The 19,165-nt window shown below is 53.9% G+C and overlaps 1 protein-coding gene across 25 annotated transcripts in view; it reads left to right on the forward strand.

Moving 5' to 3' along the window:
• Window positions 1-19,165, forward strand: part of TNS1 (tensin 1) — a 274,551-nt gene that overhangs the window by 214,614 nt on the left and 40,772 nt on the right. For 23 of the 25 annotated variants that reach the window (XM_073304965.1, XM_073304974.1, XM_073304973.1 and 20 more), the window contains 2 exons: window positions 14,783-14,979; window positions 15,287-15,425. In XM_073304965.1, coding sequence (XP_073161066.1) covers window positions 14,783-14,979; window positions 15,287-15,425 — 336 coding nt within the window. The remainder of the gene's footprint in view (window positions 1-14,782; window positions 14,980-15,286; window positions 15,426-19,165) is intronic. The other 2 variants (XM_073304971.1, XM_073304990.1) reach the window with 1 other exon arrangement.

A 19,165-nucleotide genomic window follows, 5' to 3' on the forward strand; every position in this document is an offset into this window, starting at 1 on the left:
GTCTCTGGCTGGGGCAGTAGCCTGCTCGATGTCGGATTCAGAGCAAACGCTTTCTCGCCCATCTGCACTGGGATCCGTCCAGCTCCCTCTGGAACCAGTGGAAAGATCCAGTGGGGATTGCGTCTGGCCCCTTGTGTGAGCAGCGCAGCTCAGAGAGGAGACGGGCAGTAGTGGGCAGGTGGGTAGGTGGAGGGGAGGGAGACTGGATGGATTTTGGGGTGGGTGTTGCAATGGAGGATGTGCATGTTGGAATGGCGTCTGGCCTTTTGCTCTGTTGGGCTGAAGACTCGTGAATCTTCTGAGCTCTCAACACAAAGTTATTTGATTACATGTACTGCTACCACCGGGTCTGTTTCGCTCTGATAAAGGGAACGATGCCGTCAACTGGTTCAGACCTGAAACGTAACCTTGCTCTGGAATTGCTCTAACCGGGTAGGGCACCAGTGCAGAGGGATTAGCAACCCAGGCTTGGAACCAGCCGAGGAAGCCGGCTGCTTGCTAAACAGCTAGGATGGGTGTAAGGTCAGCCATCCATGGACAGGGCAGTAACTCGGGGCGAAGCGGAAAATGAAACAGTGATGGGATTGTTATAGGGTGACCATTCATCCCGTTTTGGCCAGGACAGTCCCTTTTTTAAGCCCTGAACCGGGCCAGAGAGGGCATTTGTCCTGTTTGTTCTTGTTTGGCAAGAGCAAACGGGACAAATGCCCCTTTTCTCAAAAAGGTGGGGTGCAGTGCAGAGGACCGGGTTGGGGGCAAGCGGAGATGCCAGCTCCGTGCTGGGCACTGGGGGCTGGGCTGGAGGGGATGGGGGAGGAAGGTTTCTAGAGATCAGCGACCAGCCACAGCCTCGAGCAAGGGGGCCAGCAGTGTTTGAGTGACAGTTGGGAGGCACGCTTCAGGCGAGCAGCTGGGACCAGCCCCGCACTGGGGGGGCCTCGGGTGAGTGGCTGGGTCCAGCCCCACAGGGGGGCCTTGGGCCAGCCCCGCACTGGTGTCCCGTTTTCCTTTTGGGAAATATGGCCTCCCTATACTGCTGTGTCTGCAGAGGTGGAGTTACACCAATTTACATAAACTGAGGCTCTGGCTTCCTGGGATTTCACCCTATCCTGGAGAAACTCTGAATGAGGCTGAACTTCATTCAGTGGGTGACCGTGGCCCCTCTGCATGAGTGGTGACTGTAGGTTTTTGCATCAGGTTTCTACTGCGGAAAGGTCCCGAGACCCCTTTAGTTTGGATGGCAGAGCACGCAGCAATGTCTCCTTGCTGAGCTGGATAGATCTCAGCGCTCCATGGTTGAGGGGGCCAGGAGCGCTGGAGTGTGATTAGGTGTTGAGGCGAAGGCCAGGAGTCAGTGGATCTGGCTCGCGTTAACGAGCATCGGGGGGAAGCCGATTAGCCATGGTGGAGCAGTTCTTGGAGCACTTGAGAAGGACCTGCCACCTGCTTTAGCAGCGCCGCAGTCTCCTGGTGTGTGAAGGGCCCTGTTATTCGTAGAATAAAAGCTTTTTTATCCGGCATGTTGGGGGAATGTTGCTGGTAAGTTAAAAATGTCGGTTGACTAAGAGGGAGGGAGTTTGGGAGTGGGTGTGGGGCGGGGGCTTGGGGCGTGGGAGGGGGTTCAGGAGTGGGTGCGGGGAGCCGGATCCAGGGGCTGCTCACCTCGGGAGGCTCCCTGCAAGCGGCGACTTGTCCCAGGCTCCAGCTGCTCCTAGGCGGAGGCACGGCAGGCGGCTCTGCGTCCTGCCCTTCCCGCCCCCCCCTCATCGTGCCCCCCCTCTCCGAATGCTGGCTGCGCAGCTCCCATTGGCTGGGAACTGCAGCAAATGGGAGCTGCCGGGGCAGTGCCTGCAGGCCTAGGGGCAGCCGGAGCCCAGGACAGGTCACTGCTTGTGGGGAGCTGCCCGAGGTGGGTGGTCCCCGGATCTGGCACCCTGCACCTATGTTCCCTGTAAGCTGCACAGCCGTGCAGCAGCCTATGTAACGCCATGCAGGTGCTTAGGGAGGCTGCCCAAGGACCGGTCGAGGGAGGGGCGCCCCTTTCCCGGCCCCCACCTAGCCCGGCCCCCAATCTGCCGCAGGAGGGGCGCCCCGGTCCCAACTCACCCTGTGGCCCAGACCTGCCGCGGCCAGATTGGGCCCAGGCACGGCCGGTGCAGCCCAGCCCAGCGCGACCCTGGAGCAGCCCAGACCCAGCTGCGTGGCCTGGACCTAGGCACAGACCTGCTGGGTCCAGGGGAGGGGTGCCTATCCTGCAGCCCCAGCCCCAGAGCTCCGGCACCGGGGACAGGTGCCTCTCCGGCCCCAGCCCAGGTGCTGCTGCAGGGAGAGTGTGCTGGGGGAAGTCCTCTCTCCCCGCCATAGTCCTGGAACACCCTCCTGCACCCCAAGCCCCTCATCCCTGGTCCCACCCCAGAGCCTGCACCCCCAGCCGAAGCCCACACCCCCTGCCCTGAATCCTTGCCCCAGCCCTGAGCCCCCGCATCCCAGGGCCCACCCCCCACAGCTGGAGCCTTCACTCCCCTGCACCCCAACCCTGAGCCCCCTCCCACAAGGATTCCTCGGCCCCTCATGTCACACATCACCTCCATATTGGTGCACATAACAAAATTCATTCCGCACACGGGTGGGAAAAATTAGAGGGAACACCACCCCGCACCTGCTCCCGCCCCCCAAGCCCCCTCCCGCCCCCAAACTCCCTCCCAGAGCCCACGCTCCACGCCCCCTCCTGTGCCCCGAGCCCTTGCCGGCCCCGCACCAACCAGACTGTAAACCAGCATTTCAATGAAGATCAGAAATGCCAGTTTACAGAGCTTTCCGGCTGGTGAAGTGCCGGATAAAACAGCGTTTGCTGTAGTTTATACATGATGAATGGGTGTTGTGGGAAGTGGTGAATCACTTGCTGTTGGGTCCCCAATGGGGTTCTTATCCCCATCTGTGACACATTCTCCCCATGTGCGTGTGGGCGTGGATAGAACAGCTGTCAGAGTAGCAGCCGGGTCAGCCTGTATTCGCGAAAGAACAGGAGGACTTGTGGCACCTTAGAGACTAACCAATTTATTTGAGCATAAGCTTTCGTGAGCTACAGCTCACTTCCTCGGATGCATACTGTGGAAAATACAGTGGGGAGATTTATATACACAGAGAGCATGAAACAATGGGTGTTACCATACACACTGTAACGAGAGTGATCAGGTAAAGTGAGCTGTTACCAGCAGGAGAGCGGGGGGGCGGGGAGAGGGGGGAACCGTTTGTAGTGATAATCAAGGTGGGCCATTTCCAGCAGTTGACAAGAACGTCTGAGGAACGGGGTGTGTGTGGGGGAATAAACAAGGGGAAATAGTCTCTACTTAAAAGAATAAATGGACACAAATCAGATGTCAAGAATTATAATATTCAAAAACCAGTCGGAGAACACTTCAATCTCTTTGGTCACTCGATTACAGACCTAAAAGCTGCAATTCTTCAACAAAAAACCTTCAAAAACAGACTCCAACGAGAGACTGCTGAATTGGAATTAATTTGCAAACTGGATACAATTAACTTGAGACTGGGAGTGGATGGGTCATTACACAAAGTAAAACTATTTCCCCTTGTTTATTTCCCCCCCTCACCCCCCACTGTTCCTCACACGTTCCTGTCAACTGCTGGAAATGGCCCACCTTGATTATCACTACAAAAGGCCCCCCCGCCCCCCGTCCCCCCCAATCTCCTGCTGGTAATAGCTCACCTTAAGTGATCACTCTGGTGACAGTGTGTATGGTAACACCCATTGTTTCATGTTCTCTGTGTATATAAAATCTCCCCACTGTATTTTCCACTGAATGCATCCGATGAAGTGAGCTGTAGCTCACGAAAGCTTCTGATCAAATAAATTGGTTAGTCTCTAAGGTGCCACAAGTCCTCCTTTTCAATAGCACAGCTGTTCATGCCTCCCTCTAACGTGTCTATAGCTTGTCTGTATCGGTGATTAGCCCTACGTACAAATCTTTCCTTAGGATAAAGTGTGACCGAAATAGCGCGGGCCGAATGGAAGGGCTCGCGATAGAGGTATATGGAAGGCGCCAGGGTAAATGGGAGTGGCTGTCCGCCATCTGCGAGAGAATCGGTCTCAAACCCGTTCCAGCCTGAGCTTTTCTCAGTGTCCAGAGCCCCCTGGGCCTGTTTCTTCCCATGCAATGGAGTCAGGCTGCTATCAGGGGCGTCCTGTCTGGAGAGAGGGGTGGGGCACTGTTATTTGCCAGCCAGTCCCAGCTGCCTAGGGCTGGAGAGAGCCTGACATTGGTGACTCCCAGAATGAGGGGAAGCCCGGGCTGTGGCCACTGTGCTCTCATTCAGTGCAGGGGGGACCGAGGATCCCAAGAGAGCCTGGGGCTAGCCACCCAGATCTTATTGCTGCCATCGGTCTGTACTGACCCTTCAGGAGAAGGGACCTCTAGCTGCCCAGGGCGGGCGGTTGGAATCCCTGCTCATGGCTGACAGACGACGTAACCCCCACCTAATGTTTTCACCAGACCTGGCTGCAAGCTGCTCCTTTATATAGAGACCAGGGGGCGGTTTTGCCCAGTGGAAAGGGCATTGGATAGGGACTCGAGCTTTGGACTCTCTTTCTGGCTCTGCCACAAACACCCTGAGTGGCCTTAGGCAAGTCTCGTCCCAGCTCCATAACTTAGTTCCCCCATCCAGAAAATGGGGCTAATGATCCCTTCCTACATTACTGGGGGGTGGGGGAGGGTTGTGTACATACATTCTTTAATGTTTGCAAAGTGCTTCAGCGATCGCTGGAATCATCTGGCTAGATAAATATCCTTATCTCCATTTTACAGCTGGAAAAACACACCCAGAGAGCATGAGAATCATAATACCTAGCTCTTATATAGCGCTTTTCATCCTTTGCTCTCAAAACACTTTAAAAAAGTGAGGTCAGTATCCAAATACAGCTGGGAAAACTGAGGCCCAAGGTCATCCAGCGGGCCAGTGACAAAGCTGGGCATAGAAACCAGGTTTTCTGATTCCCCGTCCCCCTGTCTATCCGCTAGAACACACTGCAGTCTATCTGATGTTGGGCTGGAGTTTCTGGGCACTGACATTTAAATGTGACCCTGGAGGTTCTCAGAAAACACCGGACTTCTGCTGCTGAAGTACCCACGGGCCATGGAACGCCGGCAGCAGCAACGAGAAAGGGGCGTGATGACAGCTAAAAACCATCTGAGTAAGAGGGTGACGCCTCAGAGAAAGGAAAAGGGCTGCTGCTCCTGGCAGATACCTCAGGCGATGTGTTTGCCTAACATACACCAAAGCTCAAAAAACCATGAGAGAGGCTGAGTGGTCCCCAGGCTAGTTCAGCTATCGATCTGGGTGGTGGAAAGTTGCTGTAGGTCAGAGCCCCTCCTCACACTGTGATTCCAGGTGAGGGTCACTCCGGTTTTATGCGGGTGTGATTCCACGGAGGTGAGACGTGAAACGGGAGTGGCAGAATGCTGGGTTCTGGGTTCCCCGAGGCTGCCTGTACTCGGTGTTAGAAGGCAGAGCTTGTATTCCTAGAGCTTGCGCCATCTCAAAGGGTCTCGGAGTGTTCTTTCAACCGTTGGTGTGGTCCCAGCCCTGCCGGGTGCTAGGCCCGTGGTGGTTTCCCTGTTTCCATATGCAGTTCAGTGAGGTCACACAGCAAATCTGTGCGGGGCCAGTAAAAGAACCTTGACTCCTGGTCAATCCCAGCTTCCCCATGCTGCAGTGCGGACGCAGGCCGGATTCTGCAGGGTCCTGGGTGCCTCTTGCTGTTGCCATTGAAGTCAGACGCCCCATTCCCAGGAGGCAGCCGGTCCACTCCCGGGTATAAACCCGGCTCCCAGGTCTCTGCCCACAATTGAAGTCTCAAATGTCCCTGATAAACGTGGGAGGAATAGGCGCAGGTGGCTACAGTGGAGTCTGCATAATTTTGCAAGGCAGTCTGTAGTTCCCCCGATCCCCAGCACATAGGCGTGGCTGAAGGAGGTTATGAAGGATAGGTCCATCAAGGGCCATGGGCGGCAGGTATCATAGGCAGGGGGAGGCTGGGCCTCCCCAAACAGCCAGGCGTGACCCCAGCCACACTCTGCCCCCAGACCCCTCCCACACACGTCTTCTTCCGCTCAGCGCGGCTGCTCTAGTCTCCCTGTGGGGTGGCCCCAGATAGGGCCGCGCCCGCTGCCCTCCCGGCGCTCCGGGGCTGGGGGAGCTTCGGCCATGCCACCTTCCCTCCTGGTGCTCCGGTGCTAGGGGGGGCTGCGGCCGTGACACCCACTCTGGGGCTGGGAGGGGGAGGCTGGGGGCGCTCCGGGGCGGAGCGGGATAGCCTGTGATGGGGGCTTTGGTGGTGGGGGGGGGCCTCTGGGCTCAGGGCGGGGCTGGGGGCTAGCCTCCCTCAGCCGGCAGTTCACGCACCACCCATGTCAGGGATGCAACCCCATGCTCTGGGTGTCCCTACCCTCTGTTTGCCAGATGCTAGGAATGGGCGGCAGGGGATGGATCACTCAATAACTGCCCTGTTCTGTTCATTCCTTCTGAAGCACCCGGCACTGGCCGCTGTTGGAAGACAGGACACTGGGCTCGACAGACCATTGATCTGGCCCAGTGTAACTGTTCTTATGTAAGGAGCCAGGAGGCATCCCTGTTGTCCGGTCCAGGCACACTGGGATCTGTCGTCTCCCTTGGCTCGGCCACCATATTACAGGTGTTCCAGATGCGGCCCAGCACGTGGCCTGACGCGGCCCTTGGGTGGGCAAAGTCACGTCTTCTTGAAGTAAGAGGCAGAGGCCAGTGACAAACCAACAGGCAACGCCGTTGCTGAGGGGAAGCGCCGCTGAGCGACTCCGGCACGTGCTGTGAGCGAAGAGGGACGTGTCTGTGTGTCTGCTGAGAATTTTGCTCATGCGTTTCGCCAGGAGTGGGGGAAATGCCATTTCATTTGAAAAGAGCAGGTTGCAAGGCCTGGAATCGCTGAGTGGTGCTTTGCTGAGAGCCCCTGTTCCCCTCTGTCTGACTTTATCCCAGCTCCAGCCAGCCGGCGAGCGTTCCCATTCCTGGCTCCCAAACAATGAGTTTCTTTTTCTTCTGTTTGTTTCCCGCTTGTCGGGAAGAGAAAAGACAGGCCGGGGCATTGATGGGTGCCCCGAGCGGGCCCGGCCTTCCCAGGGAGACGTTGTGAAAGAGGAGTTTGAAATGGGCACAGCCTGGCATGGCCCAGCGTTGGCTGCTGCCGCGTTCTGGGGTGGGAGAGGAATGTATGCCGCGGGGGTGGGAGCTGCCTGTCGGGCTTCTCCGGCATTCGTTAGCAGAGCGACTTTCCTCCGCTCGGTGCCAATCCTCATGTTGCCTTTCCGCCCCGTGCTGCAGTCTCTCGCTCTGCCTCCCGATGTTTCCCCCCTTGAGGTCTTCATCAAGTCACAGCCGGCCCCTCTCCCTGGCCCCCCCCGCGGCATTCCTCGCGCTCTTCTTCTCACCAGGGAAGAATGGGACGTTCCTGCAGCTTTTCCTCGCTGACTCTCTTGCTCGGCGAGCACCTGCCGTGGCTTTCCGCTGTGCTCAGTGGCTCCGAAGGCTGCCGAGCTCACGAGGCCGTTCTGGGGGCTGCAGGCCGTGAGCAGCTGGGACCGTTGGATCCCTTTGAGCCATTATTATGCCCCCTCCATATTCAGGTGCACTAGCCCCATCCCAGGCTTTCAGTTGGGTGTGTGGCCCTGAGATTTAGGGAACCCGTGTGTGTGTGTGTGTGTGTGTGTTAGGGTGACCAGATATCCCAATTTTATAGGGACAGTCCCAATATTTGGGGCTTTTCTTTATATAAGTGCCTATTACCCCCACCCCCGTCCCAATCTTTCGCACTTGCTATCCGGTCACCCTAGTGTGTGTGTGTGTGTGTGTGTGTGTGCACATGTGCACATGCAGGGGGCATCACACAAGGATTGCACAATTATTGTCTACCCTGGCCTGGCCATATGCAGCAAAGTATAAGTAGGGGCATTGCCAGCAGATCGAGGGACGTGATCGTTCCCCTCTATTCAGCATTGCTGAGGCCTCATCTGGAGTACTGTGTCCAGTTTTGGGCCCCACACTACAAGAAGGAGGTGGAAAAAATGGAAAACGTCCAGCGGAGGGCAACAAAAATGATCAGGGGGCTGGAGCACATGACTTATGAGGAGAGGCTGAGGGAACTGGGATTGTTTAGTCTGCGGAAGAGAAGAATGAGGGGGGATTTGATAGCTACTTTCAGCTACCTGAAAGGGTGTTCCAATGAGGATGGTTCTAGACTGTTCTCAGTGGTAGCAGGTGACAGGACAAGGAGCAATGGTCTCAAGTTTTAGTGGGGGAGGTTTAGGTTGGATATTAGGAAAAACTTTTTCACTAGGAGGGTGGTGAAGCACTGGAATGCGTTCCTTAGGGAGGTGGTGGAATCTCCTTCCTTAGAGGTTTTTAAGGCCCGGCTTGACAAAGCCCTGGCTGGGATGATTTAGTTGGGGATTGGTTCTGCTTTGAGCAGGGGGTTGGACTAGATGACCTCCTGTGGTCCCTTCCAACCCTGAGATTCTCTGATTCTATGAAAGTGCCTGTGATGGGTTGGGCCCCTTGGGATACCACTGAGCCCACCTGTTATGCCAGTTTGGGCCCCCTTTTTCCCTGTCTTGCTGTCCAGACTACTAAAGCCTCCTCTAACACACACACAGGCAGGGCCACCCCCAGCTCCAAATCAGCTCTGGGAAGACGCAGCTTAAGGCACTTGCTCCAATACCCTGGTGCTCGCTCCTTTTAAGGGGTACAAGCCCAAAGGTTTCATGAAATTCGCCCCCTCCCTCAATGTGGAGAGAGGTATGCACACTTCTTGCCCACCCCCCAGTTAGAAATTACAGAAACTGGGTTTAGAAATAAAGAAAACAAATTTTATTAACTATAAAAGGCAGATTTTAAGTGGCAGAAGGGGTAACAAACCCCTGGAATTGCCCGTATGCTCAGCAGATTACTAAGAAAATGAAATCAAACATGCAAACTAAGCTAGTTTCACTAAAGAAATTGGTTACAAATAGTATTTCTCACCCTCGATATTGTTGCAGGCAGGCTGCAAAGTTTCTGTGGTTCAAAGTTCCAGTGATATTCCTTTTCAGACTGGACCTTTGTCTCAGCCTGGACTCTCTACCTCCCCCCCCCCCCCCGCCTTCCCTTTTGCAGTCTTTCTCCTTGGGCAGATAGGCCATGGAGAGAAGTCCTGTTTGCCTTCCTCCCCACCCGTAAATAGGATTCACATGAGGCAGGAATCCTTTGTTTCCCATATTTGACCCCCCTTTCCCTTCCAGTGAGAAGTTACCAGAAGTCCCAGGTAATGTTTAGGGTCAGGTGACAAGACCACCTGACTCTGTAGTATCACAGAGTCCATGAGTCAGAGGCAGTATGGAGCGTCAGGCAGGAAGGCCAAGCTTTTCACAGTCCATTGTCCTCGCTGATGGGCCGTGACCCCTGTCTGGCTTTTCCATTGTTGTCCTGAAGTGTTAGCAGTGAGTGTCATCCAAAGTAGCATAGTTGAAATACAGATACATAGTCAATATTCCTAACTTCAGATACAGAAATGATACAGGCATGCAAATTAGGTACTCGCATTCAGTAAATCAGAACCTTTCCAATGGTATTTCACAAGAGCCGTCTGGCATAAAGTACAGTTATGTCATATTCATATCATAAGCATCTTTTCATAAAGAATATGGAGTGAAAGGTCACGGTGCCCTCCCGGCATCACCTAGCATCATCCCATTGCAACATGCGTCTCCACGGAGCCGTGCTGTCTGCTCAGTGAAAGGGGGTGACGCCCGTTGAATGAAAGGGACAGCGTCCCCTTGAATTCTGGGCAGCAGCGTTAACTGCCTTTCCAGGTTCTGCCCCGAGTCCCATTGAGACCGTGTTTGTGCTGGGTTCACCGTCACATTTTCCTATGACAATGGGGTTTTGCTGGGTAGAAGCATCACCCAAGCAGACCGGGGAGGTGACCAAGCCCTGCAGACAGGCATTACGCGCAGCACGCAAAGAGTTGTGTGGAAGGGTAGTTAAGGGGGACGACCTGCTGCTTAAAGATAAGCAGGCGTGTGCGTTACGGTCACTGGCTTGGTTATAGCTGGAGCTGACCCAGGGGCCTCCTGAACTAAAAGCAAGTGCTGTTCCAGCTTGAGTTAAAGACCCAAGCTCCAGCAGTGGGCAGGTATTTAGGTGCCTAACTCCCATTGGTTTCAATGTATCGATGTCAGTGGGAACTGGGCACCTAAATACCTTCAAGCTGCTGGGCCTTCGGCCTAACTAACTAACTGGACACAAAATACTACTAACTGCACCAAACAAAGTTTTTTTTCCTATCCAGTCTAGTCATTTGGGGCGGCGGGGCACTTAACAAAAGTGGGTAGGAAATTACCCCTGGAAATGTGATATTGTGAAAGCTGGTTGTGTCCCTTTCAGTGATGACGGCATGGGCTCTGCCATACAGCTTCTCACGCCCCGGGCACGGTCCTGTAGGAAGCTTGGCATGCCGCCACCCGCTCACGACGAGCCTTCTCCCACCCAGCCTGTACAATGAGTCTCTTACCCCCAGAGTGGCTCATTTCCGCTTCGGTTGCTTCTTCTGCAATCGCTGCCCCTGGAAATTGCCCGTACGCTCAGCAAATGACCGACGTGCGGCCGGCTCCAGCAGACTGGATGGGCGAATTTGGTTCCAAAGTTGCTGTTAATGGAATTTTCCAGCCTCCATCAATTACGTGGGCAACTCCATTTGGGCTGTGCACCAGCTTTCAGCTCTCTTGCATCTCCCCAGTGTGGTGATTTTGTGATTATCATCATTACTGTGATTATTATTTAGAGACTCCCTTGGAAAGGCTTCGTCTTTCAGTGATGTAGCTAAGCAGCCTGTGCCAGGAACTTGCAGCCAACTTCCTCCCTATTTCGTTAGCAGATTTTTCAAGATCTGAAGAAGGGGGGCATCAGCATAGCTCAGAGATTCAGGAATAGTTCTCTGTAAGTCAGGAAGAGCCAGGGCCCAGCCTGATGGCTTTTCAGAGGCCTCTGTGAAAGAAGTTGGGGTTCTCAGTCCATTTTCTAGTGCCCAATGTTATGCTAAATTCCTCGAGGCAGGGTCTATGAGGTGGCTGCCTGGAGGGGAGAGAGAGAGAATGGCTGTGTGTGACAAACTGGACCAAGGCTGATGAAAGGACAGAGTGTATATCTGAGAGGACAGTAGACAGCCCCAGCTGGTCTCCAGCACTTTCCTACCCTGCTCTGAGAACAGTGCTGAGCGTCTCTAAGCCGCAATATGTCTGTGTGTCTCTGCTGAGGGTGGCCGGGGGAGGTACCGGCAAGGGTGAGTTACAGGGGCAGCATATATGTCTTTGGGCAATGCAGGTGCATCTGTGCTTACCGATTTCATTTTCAGTTTACTGTGTAACGGTCTCTCGGGCTTCTACAGCACCTTTCGTCCCAAAGGATCCCACAGCACTTCGCAAACTATTTCTGCAGAGGTCACGGCTCCCAGCCTTGAAATGCAGCCACACCGCAGGACAGAGACAGGAGGTGGGGACAGTTTGGCCAAGGGCCACACCCCAGCACTGACACAAAGTGCCCTGGGAGCTTTAATGTCCCCACGGCGCAGACAGGACCTCAGATTGTTAAGCAGCCCCCTTTAAAGGGCCACGTCGGTGAATGTCATGGGAACTCCAAAGCGGAGTCTGCCTGGACAGGATCTAAATGTGGGGTTCCTAGGCAGCAGGGAGAAATGGGTGTAAATGAGCCTTGAGCCAGCTCCCCATCCCCTCCTAAGGCCCTGGTGCAGGCCATTCCCTGGCTCATTGATGCAGCCTGCTGCCCTCCCCCACTGCCCCGGTACAGGCTTCTCCCCACTGCCCCGTGCAGCCCACTCCCCTCCGCTAGCCCCGCTGCCTGCCGCTAGCTTGGCAAACCATTTTCTCATTTCCCCCAACCCTGGAGGAAATGCACCCAAAGCATGCTGGGCAATTTGGAGGAACAATCTAACCCCCATTCCCTGACACGCTGAGGGCTGGATCCTGATGGTTTATTCACGCTGATGAGTGCTCTGTGACCGGTGCAGTTCCATGGAACTCAGTTCTACGCCTGGGGATGTTGTGGGAAGTAAATTAGCATCAGCTCCTATGTTGGTCCATCTGTAAATCCAGCACGTGAAACCCATAGGGGTCCCCTGGGCTAAAAGGCACTGGCATAAGTACGAACCTTTCTTACTGTTGTGGCTGCTTTCCTGGCCTTTGGAATCGGGATCCCTTGGGCTTTTGTCAATCCTGCAGGCCCTTTTAGAAATCAGATCTAGCAGATTCGAGCTGGTGCCGGGAGCCCGTTCTGCTGCTGGTGCCCTATGTGTAAATCTGAAGAAAGATGCATCTGAAGAAGTGGGTTTTTTACCCACGAAAGCTTATGCCCAAATAAATCTGTTAGTCTTTAAGGTGCTACCGGACTCCTGGTTGTTTTTGTGGATACAGACTAACACAGCTACCCATCTGATACTTGACTCTGTACCTCAGTTTCCCCACCTGAAGAATGGGCATAAAAGTCTTTCTCCACCTCCCAGCAGGGTGCTGAGCTGAGGGTTAATTAGCTAATCACCTTTGTAGCATTAGGAGAGGTGCATGGTCTGGGAGAATGGAGAGAGGATCCCTGTCCTGGTAGAACAGCGGGCTGCTGCTTTCCTAACGCGACGATTGCTCGGCAGGATTAGCAATTCCCCGCTTCTTCCTTCCCTCAGGGCTTTCCCCCCGGGCCAGGTGCTGCATGTTAGTTGGTGTCATTGCCATGGAGACAGCCGCCCTCCCCCTCTGCTAAAGTGGACATCTGCACTCCGGTGCTGGAATCCAGGCCAAAGCCTGCTCCCGCTCCGTCGCAAGTGCTCTCCCTGGCTGACTGCCACTCGCAGCGAAGAGCTGACAGGCGGGGGGAGACCCCAGCCCACCAAAGGGCTGGAACACGCCCCCCCCCCCCAGCTTTACAAAGCCTGCAAGCCTCTCCCTAGAGGTGTTGCCTCTTTGCAGCCAGGCTGCTGTGTGCGGGGCTGGAAAAGGGGGGTGCCTGGCCGCTAGCGGGGATGCAAACAAAGAAGTGGATTGGAATGTGCTCCAGATTCCTGGCATGGAGACCTGTTTTCCCTGGCCAGGCTCTGAGATGCACTTCTCTGGGGATCGTTCCCGTGGACGGGGGGCGGGGGCGGGGTGACGCTCAGGCTGTAGGGCCCATCCCTGGCTTAGTTATTTGGACTTGCTCGGCCCCTCTGCTCAGAGGGATCCCTTCAGGATGCCCGCCCCATCGCCACCAGCCCGGGTCTCTCTAGAGCTCTGTCTCCCATCTGCGGCTCCCTGGCCTTGTATGGCTGTAGCGTCCATTTCACTCTCTTTGATGGCTGTGGACTCGGTCCTTTTCCCTGTCCAAAAGCCACCATCACAGCTGGCTCTGCAGCTCTGCAGCCTGATCCAATGCCTGGCCAAGTCAAACTCCCGCGGACTGCAGTGGCCTTCCAACCAGGCACTGAACTGGTACATCTGCTGGCAGCCTCCAAAGCAAGGCGGAGGATTGATCAAGAGGGAAGAGGTGGGCCAGTGGTTAGGGCGCTAGCCAGAGACCTAAGTTCAATCCCCTGCTCCATCACAGACGACTTGTGTGGCTTTGGACAAATCATTTAATCTCCCTGTGCCTCAGTTCCCATCTGTAAAATGGGGATAGCACCCTCCCTGCGGCGGTGTAACGGAGATACAGGCAGTCAGGTGTGATGGGAATGGGAGATGCAAAATATTAATGGTTATTTATGGTGCATTTTCCATCCCATTGGAGTCATGGAAATGGCAGGTGCCCTGCGGATCAGGCCTTGCGTGTTACAAAGGCCACTTTCCCTGTCATTGACAGGCATCCACTTCTGGGCAGAAGGCAGCTTTGCACTGATTCTGGGCGTTGGGCTTGGTGTGCGGGTGGCTGGGTGCTGTGGGTGGCCTGTGCTAGACAGGAGGTCAGACTGGATAATCTGCTGGTCCCTTCTGGTTTTAAACTCTATGCCGCTGACATCCACCTTGGTCCTGGCTCAGCGCAGACAGGCTGAGCTTGATGACCTCTCGAGGTGCCTCCTCCCAGCCCTCCAGGTCTCTGATCGTCCGGGCAGCACAGAAGTCATGCAGAGCAGAAAGGGAAGAGTTATTGTCTGCAGTGGAACTGGCAAGGTATTGGGAGAATACCTGGTCAGGATGCCAGAGCCTAGCCTCGCTCTTTAGGAAGGAGTCCCGGGTCTTTGATGACCACACGCGATAAAAACTTCTGCTTGATGTCTCCTCTGACCACAAGGCCCTCCTGCAGCACCAAGCCCTGTAGCACTGTACTGGGTCTCCACGCAGAGCAAAGGCTGTTTTGGCAGTGGGCACGTCCGTTCCTTGGTTCTCTGCAGGTCGGGATCAGGGCGGCAGGGTGCTCTCCTGCTCACGCTGTGCCTATCCTGTAGGAATCAGAAGTCTCCAGCTCCCCTAGCCTTTATGCAGGCCCTTTAAGGCAGTACAGATGGCCCTTTAAAAATGTTTGGGGGTAAAGAGTCCTCAGGGAGAGCCCCAAGATGCCAAGGAGCTGGAGTCATCAGGTGAGGAGTGGCTCATGCTTCAGATAAATCACCAACGTGCCAGCTGCCACGTGGTTCCCTGAGGGTGAATTTGAACCTGGATGAGCCTGTTGCTGGGCATCGTCCTTTTTAACGAGTGCTTCCCTCCTTGTGTTTGAATTCCAGGGGTGGAGTCACGGGACAAGTCCCCAGAGGAGCCCGGAGCGCCGAGCCGAAGACGCACGACCAGTGACGGCCAGTACGAGAACAGTCCCCAGGAGCCCGGCACGCCCCGGAGCCCCACTGCCCGATCGCCGGTCCACAGCTTCTCGCCAGAGGTGGTCAGCAGCATTGCCGCCAACCCGGGAGGGAGGCCCAAAGAGGTGCCTTTTCCTTGGTCTTTCCCCCTGCTGCTTTGTAGCGGGGCGTGTGGTAATGTGGATAGCCCTGCTGGAGGGGGACCTTGCCATTCAACCCCAGTTGCCAGGGGGTGGGAGGAGGGGGCTGAGGCTTGCCAGAGACCCACAAAGAAGCTGAAGAAAGTCCCTAGTTCTTTCTGGCAATGAAGCCCCAGCGGCCGCGAGCCTGGGTTGGTGGGTGGCTGAGGATCAGGTTTCTGTAATGGGGCTGTGTTTGCCGGGGGTCTGCTATTTCCACAACTGACTCAGCCTCGCTTGCTTTCTTCTGCAGCCTCATCTCCATAGCTACAAGGAGGCCTTTGAAGAGCTGGAGGGGACCTCACCAACCAGCCCACCCTCCAGCGGTGGTGAGATCTCTCCCCCAACCCCTGCCTTTCCTGTCTCGCCGCAAACCCCTTATGGTCACCTGCGTAAGTTCCGCGGCTCCGGGAGGCGGTGGGAACCAGCGGGCGGCTCTAGCAAAGCCAGATAAAAGCAGCAAGTCAAGCAGCTCCAAATTCCAGACACCTGCCGCCATTTAATCTCTCTCTCTCGTTCTCTCATCCCTCCACCCCTTTCCCATGGCAATTCCTTCCCTGTCACTTCTCTTCTCTGCTTGACACCACCCTCCGCCACTCCACGCGCTGCAGATTTCCTTGATTTCGTTGTTATTTCATTTTGACAGCCAAGTTTTACAGATAGCGGGGTGTAAAATAATATATCTGTCCTGGGGACCCCTGAGGGCATGTGATGGAAAAAATTAAACCCTATTTTGGGGGGGGCACATCCCCATCTACTATGAAAACACCCTGAAAATAAAACTATCTCCGTATACTGAGGAGACTCCCATTTCAATTGGGTTCCATGCCACATGGTATATGTAACACATAGCCCTGGCTCTCACCACTTCGTCTTCTGGGTGATGGCTGCTGCATGATGCCAAATAGCTTTGGGATACTCTCCGGCATCCTGACCCTGCAGAGTAGCCGGGCCTAAATCTCTGGTCATGTCGCTTTCCTCGGCAGCGTGTTGCTCCAAAGTTAAACTCAGAGCGATCACTTTCGCAGCCGATCCCCTCCTTTTTAGAGGGACTCGCGTAGAATCCCAAACTGAACGTCCACCCCGGAAAGCTGTCCCCAGGCAGCCCCCCTGCGCTCAGTGTGAGTCTCACAGACATGCTGTTGGCTAACGAGCTCCAGAGAGTTTTAAAAAAGCAAATATTTTGGGGGATGGGGAGGAATCCAAACAGCTGGCAACAGCTGGCTCAATTACAGAGCTGTTTAGGGATCTCCATCAGTCCCGCGTCAGTGACAGCTTTTCGAGATGGCACCACTTTGAAGTGACCCTCACAGTCTGACAAAGCCGGAAGGAGGAACTTTCTCCCATTCAGACCCAGCACCTGCTCCTAGCTCTGGAAGGGAGAGTTGATTTTAAACCAGTGATTTTTTGGGTGGGGGTGCACAGAAAGGCTATTTTAGGCCCATTTTTATGGCTTCCGCCAAGTCCTGGACAGTTGGACCCATGGTGGCTAAGGCAGCTAGTTTGGAAGGTTCTGAAAAATAGTCCCGATGCAATTGTTTTAAAGCTCCCTGAAATATTCCCCAAAGAGGGTTTCATGTATCCCCTGAGATGGGATACATGCTGGCCAGGAGTAGGATAAAGTTGGTATCAGCATTTATTTGGGCTGATCTGCTTCGACCAAGCCAAAAAGTCCTTTGTACTACGCTGCGGACAAGCTGTAATCAGAGTCCCAGCATGGTCGGAACTGTGCAATCCTATCATGCAAATATTGTCCTTGCCTCTAAGAGCTTAAACTAAGGACTGTCATGTTCCCCCCGTGTACCTAGCTAAAAACATGCTGTGTATGCACATATGTGTATTGCATGGTATTCCACTCCCTTTAAAGAAGGCACATTTGGGGTTGCACTGTCCATTCAAATCCATTCACCGTTCATATCCGGATGTCCAGTTAGGAGCCCATGGCGTGTAGCCGAGTGCAAGGTGAATCCCCTTTACCTGAACAGATTTGCAGATGGGAAGGGGGAATGACAAGGGGAGTTAGATGCTATTTAACATGCAGGTGCTCTGCTGAACCTAAGGTAGGCAAAGGAGGTTTCAGCAGTTGCTTTGCTTCTGGAATTGTCCCGTCCTTGCAAGTTGCTGGGAAAGTCTGACCCTCGAACTTCCCGTTGCATGTTCTGACCTCCTGACTCCTCCAGCCAAGCATGCGTCCTACTGGCTAACCCTTGATAACTTGGTGGTAGGTTTGGAAGAAGTGAATTCCGCTGTGACCGGTTCTTGCCGCTGTCCCACAGTGCCACAGGGGCACGGCTGAATCAGTGTGCAGCAGCACAATGCATTGGTGAGCAACTGGGGAAAAAAGCAATGGCCACATCTGATGTTCCTGTGCATTGAAAAGTGGAATAGAGGAGCTGAAAATGGATTGAGATGCTCTGGTCCCGATCAGGAGAGATTTTCCAACACGGCAGTCACCTCCCAAACTGTATTCTCCACATCTCCTGTCTCTGCCCCGTATGGATGTCCTACGGCCACAGACTAGTGCTGGGCAAAGATTTTCCATCAAAAAAATTTTGGGGGGTGAAAAATGGAGATTTGGTGACACCAGAACATTCCCAAATTCACGTCAATCTTGTCAAATTTTTCTGAATTTTTCCAGCATTTTATTTTTTAGGGTTTTTAGGGTTTTTTTGACTGAAACATTTCAATTTTTCCTTTCCACATTTCCTTTAATTTTGTTTTATAAAAATCCGAAAAATCTTTTCAAACAGTTGAATGTGAAACGTTTCATTTCGGGTTTCCTTTGACCTGGAACAAGGGTTGTTTTTTTTCTTCTTCAACTTTTTGACTTGCTGAAAATTTAGAAAAAAATGAGTTTTCTGTTCAAGCCCCAAAGCTTTTATTTTGAATTTCCAGCGCATTGAAACATCTGTTTTTCGCTCAGTCCTCGTTGGTGACTGCAGTTGCTACACACCAAGTTTAGCAGGAGAGTTGTTTTTAACCCCTTTGGTGCCACCCCTTCCCCTGAGAAACACACATCTGGGTAAGGTCTTCTCCCGTTGGGGATGAAGGGTGAGGGTGTGGCGGGGACATTCGGCTGCACTTTGAATGCTCAGCACACTGCAGCGGCTTCTTGCCAGCAGTTCCTTCTGTGGATGAATTTCAGAGTGACAGGTTAATAGTAGAGGCTTGAGATGTGCCCTCAGGGCAACATCCCTTACCCAGTGCAAAACCGGGTGTGTTTTGCATCTCATCCCTGGCCAGCTTCTCGATCAAGCAGGCTCAGTGCATTAGCGGTAACACTTGGCTGGAACGTCTTGGCCCGTCCGTGGAATTGCTTGGTTTCCCAGTAATTCATCTGCATTGAGCAAACAGTTCTAACCAACGTAGCAGCCGTGAAAACGTGAGCTCATGAGGACTGGCTTTTGTTTCCACGCCTGCCTCTCCCGCCTCCTCCCGCTGCCAGCGTGGGTGCCCGTCTGAATCTGTAAGTCAGAAGGTTGAAATGCAACAGCGGATAAAGCTAAAGGAATGTGTCAAATTTCCTTTAGGGAGGTTGGAGCCTCATTTGTCTCCTTGTTTTTGCTTTTTGCAGCATTCCCACACCTCTTCTGTGTCCTGAGGTCTCTTCCTCCCAGTTAGAAAGCCTGAATTGTTTCGAGCCGGTAAAATACAGTGTCAGGGAGATAGAAATCAATGGCAAGAACTCTCCCCCCCCCCACACACGCAGACACTATAAAGCCTTATTTGTGAGACTTGTCGTACACACATCTCACATATACATCTGCATCTATTTGCTCCATCACTCCCCGCTTCATGTGTGTACCCTATATATAGCACACATGCTATATATATACATACACACACAGCCCCCTTTGTACATACATACTACATACCGGCCTCTGTCTCTAGAATATGTACGTGCAGTCGAGCTATAGAGCACGTGTTGAGTGCATTCGTAAACAGGCTGGTGGGTATGTGATACCTGTCTCGCTGCACATCTGGCTGGTTTTCCAGATGTGTGTCTACGCCATATGTGTAAAAGTTCGTGGCATGGGCACCGTTTAGGTCTCTCTACCAGAACTAGAGCGAATGCTTCGACGTAAAGTGTGGGCCCTAAGTTAGTTTTTCAAGGGGAAGATTAGGTAATGGG

Source organism: Lepidochelys kempii, chromosome 11 (assembly GCF_965140265.1).
Source record: "Lepidochelys kempii isolate rLepKem1 chromosome 11, rLepKem1.hap2, whole genome shotgun sequence".
Lineage (NCBI taxonomy): Eukaryota > Metazoa > Chordata > Testudines > Cheloniidae > Lepidochelys > Lepidochelys kempii.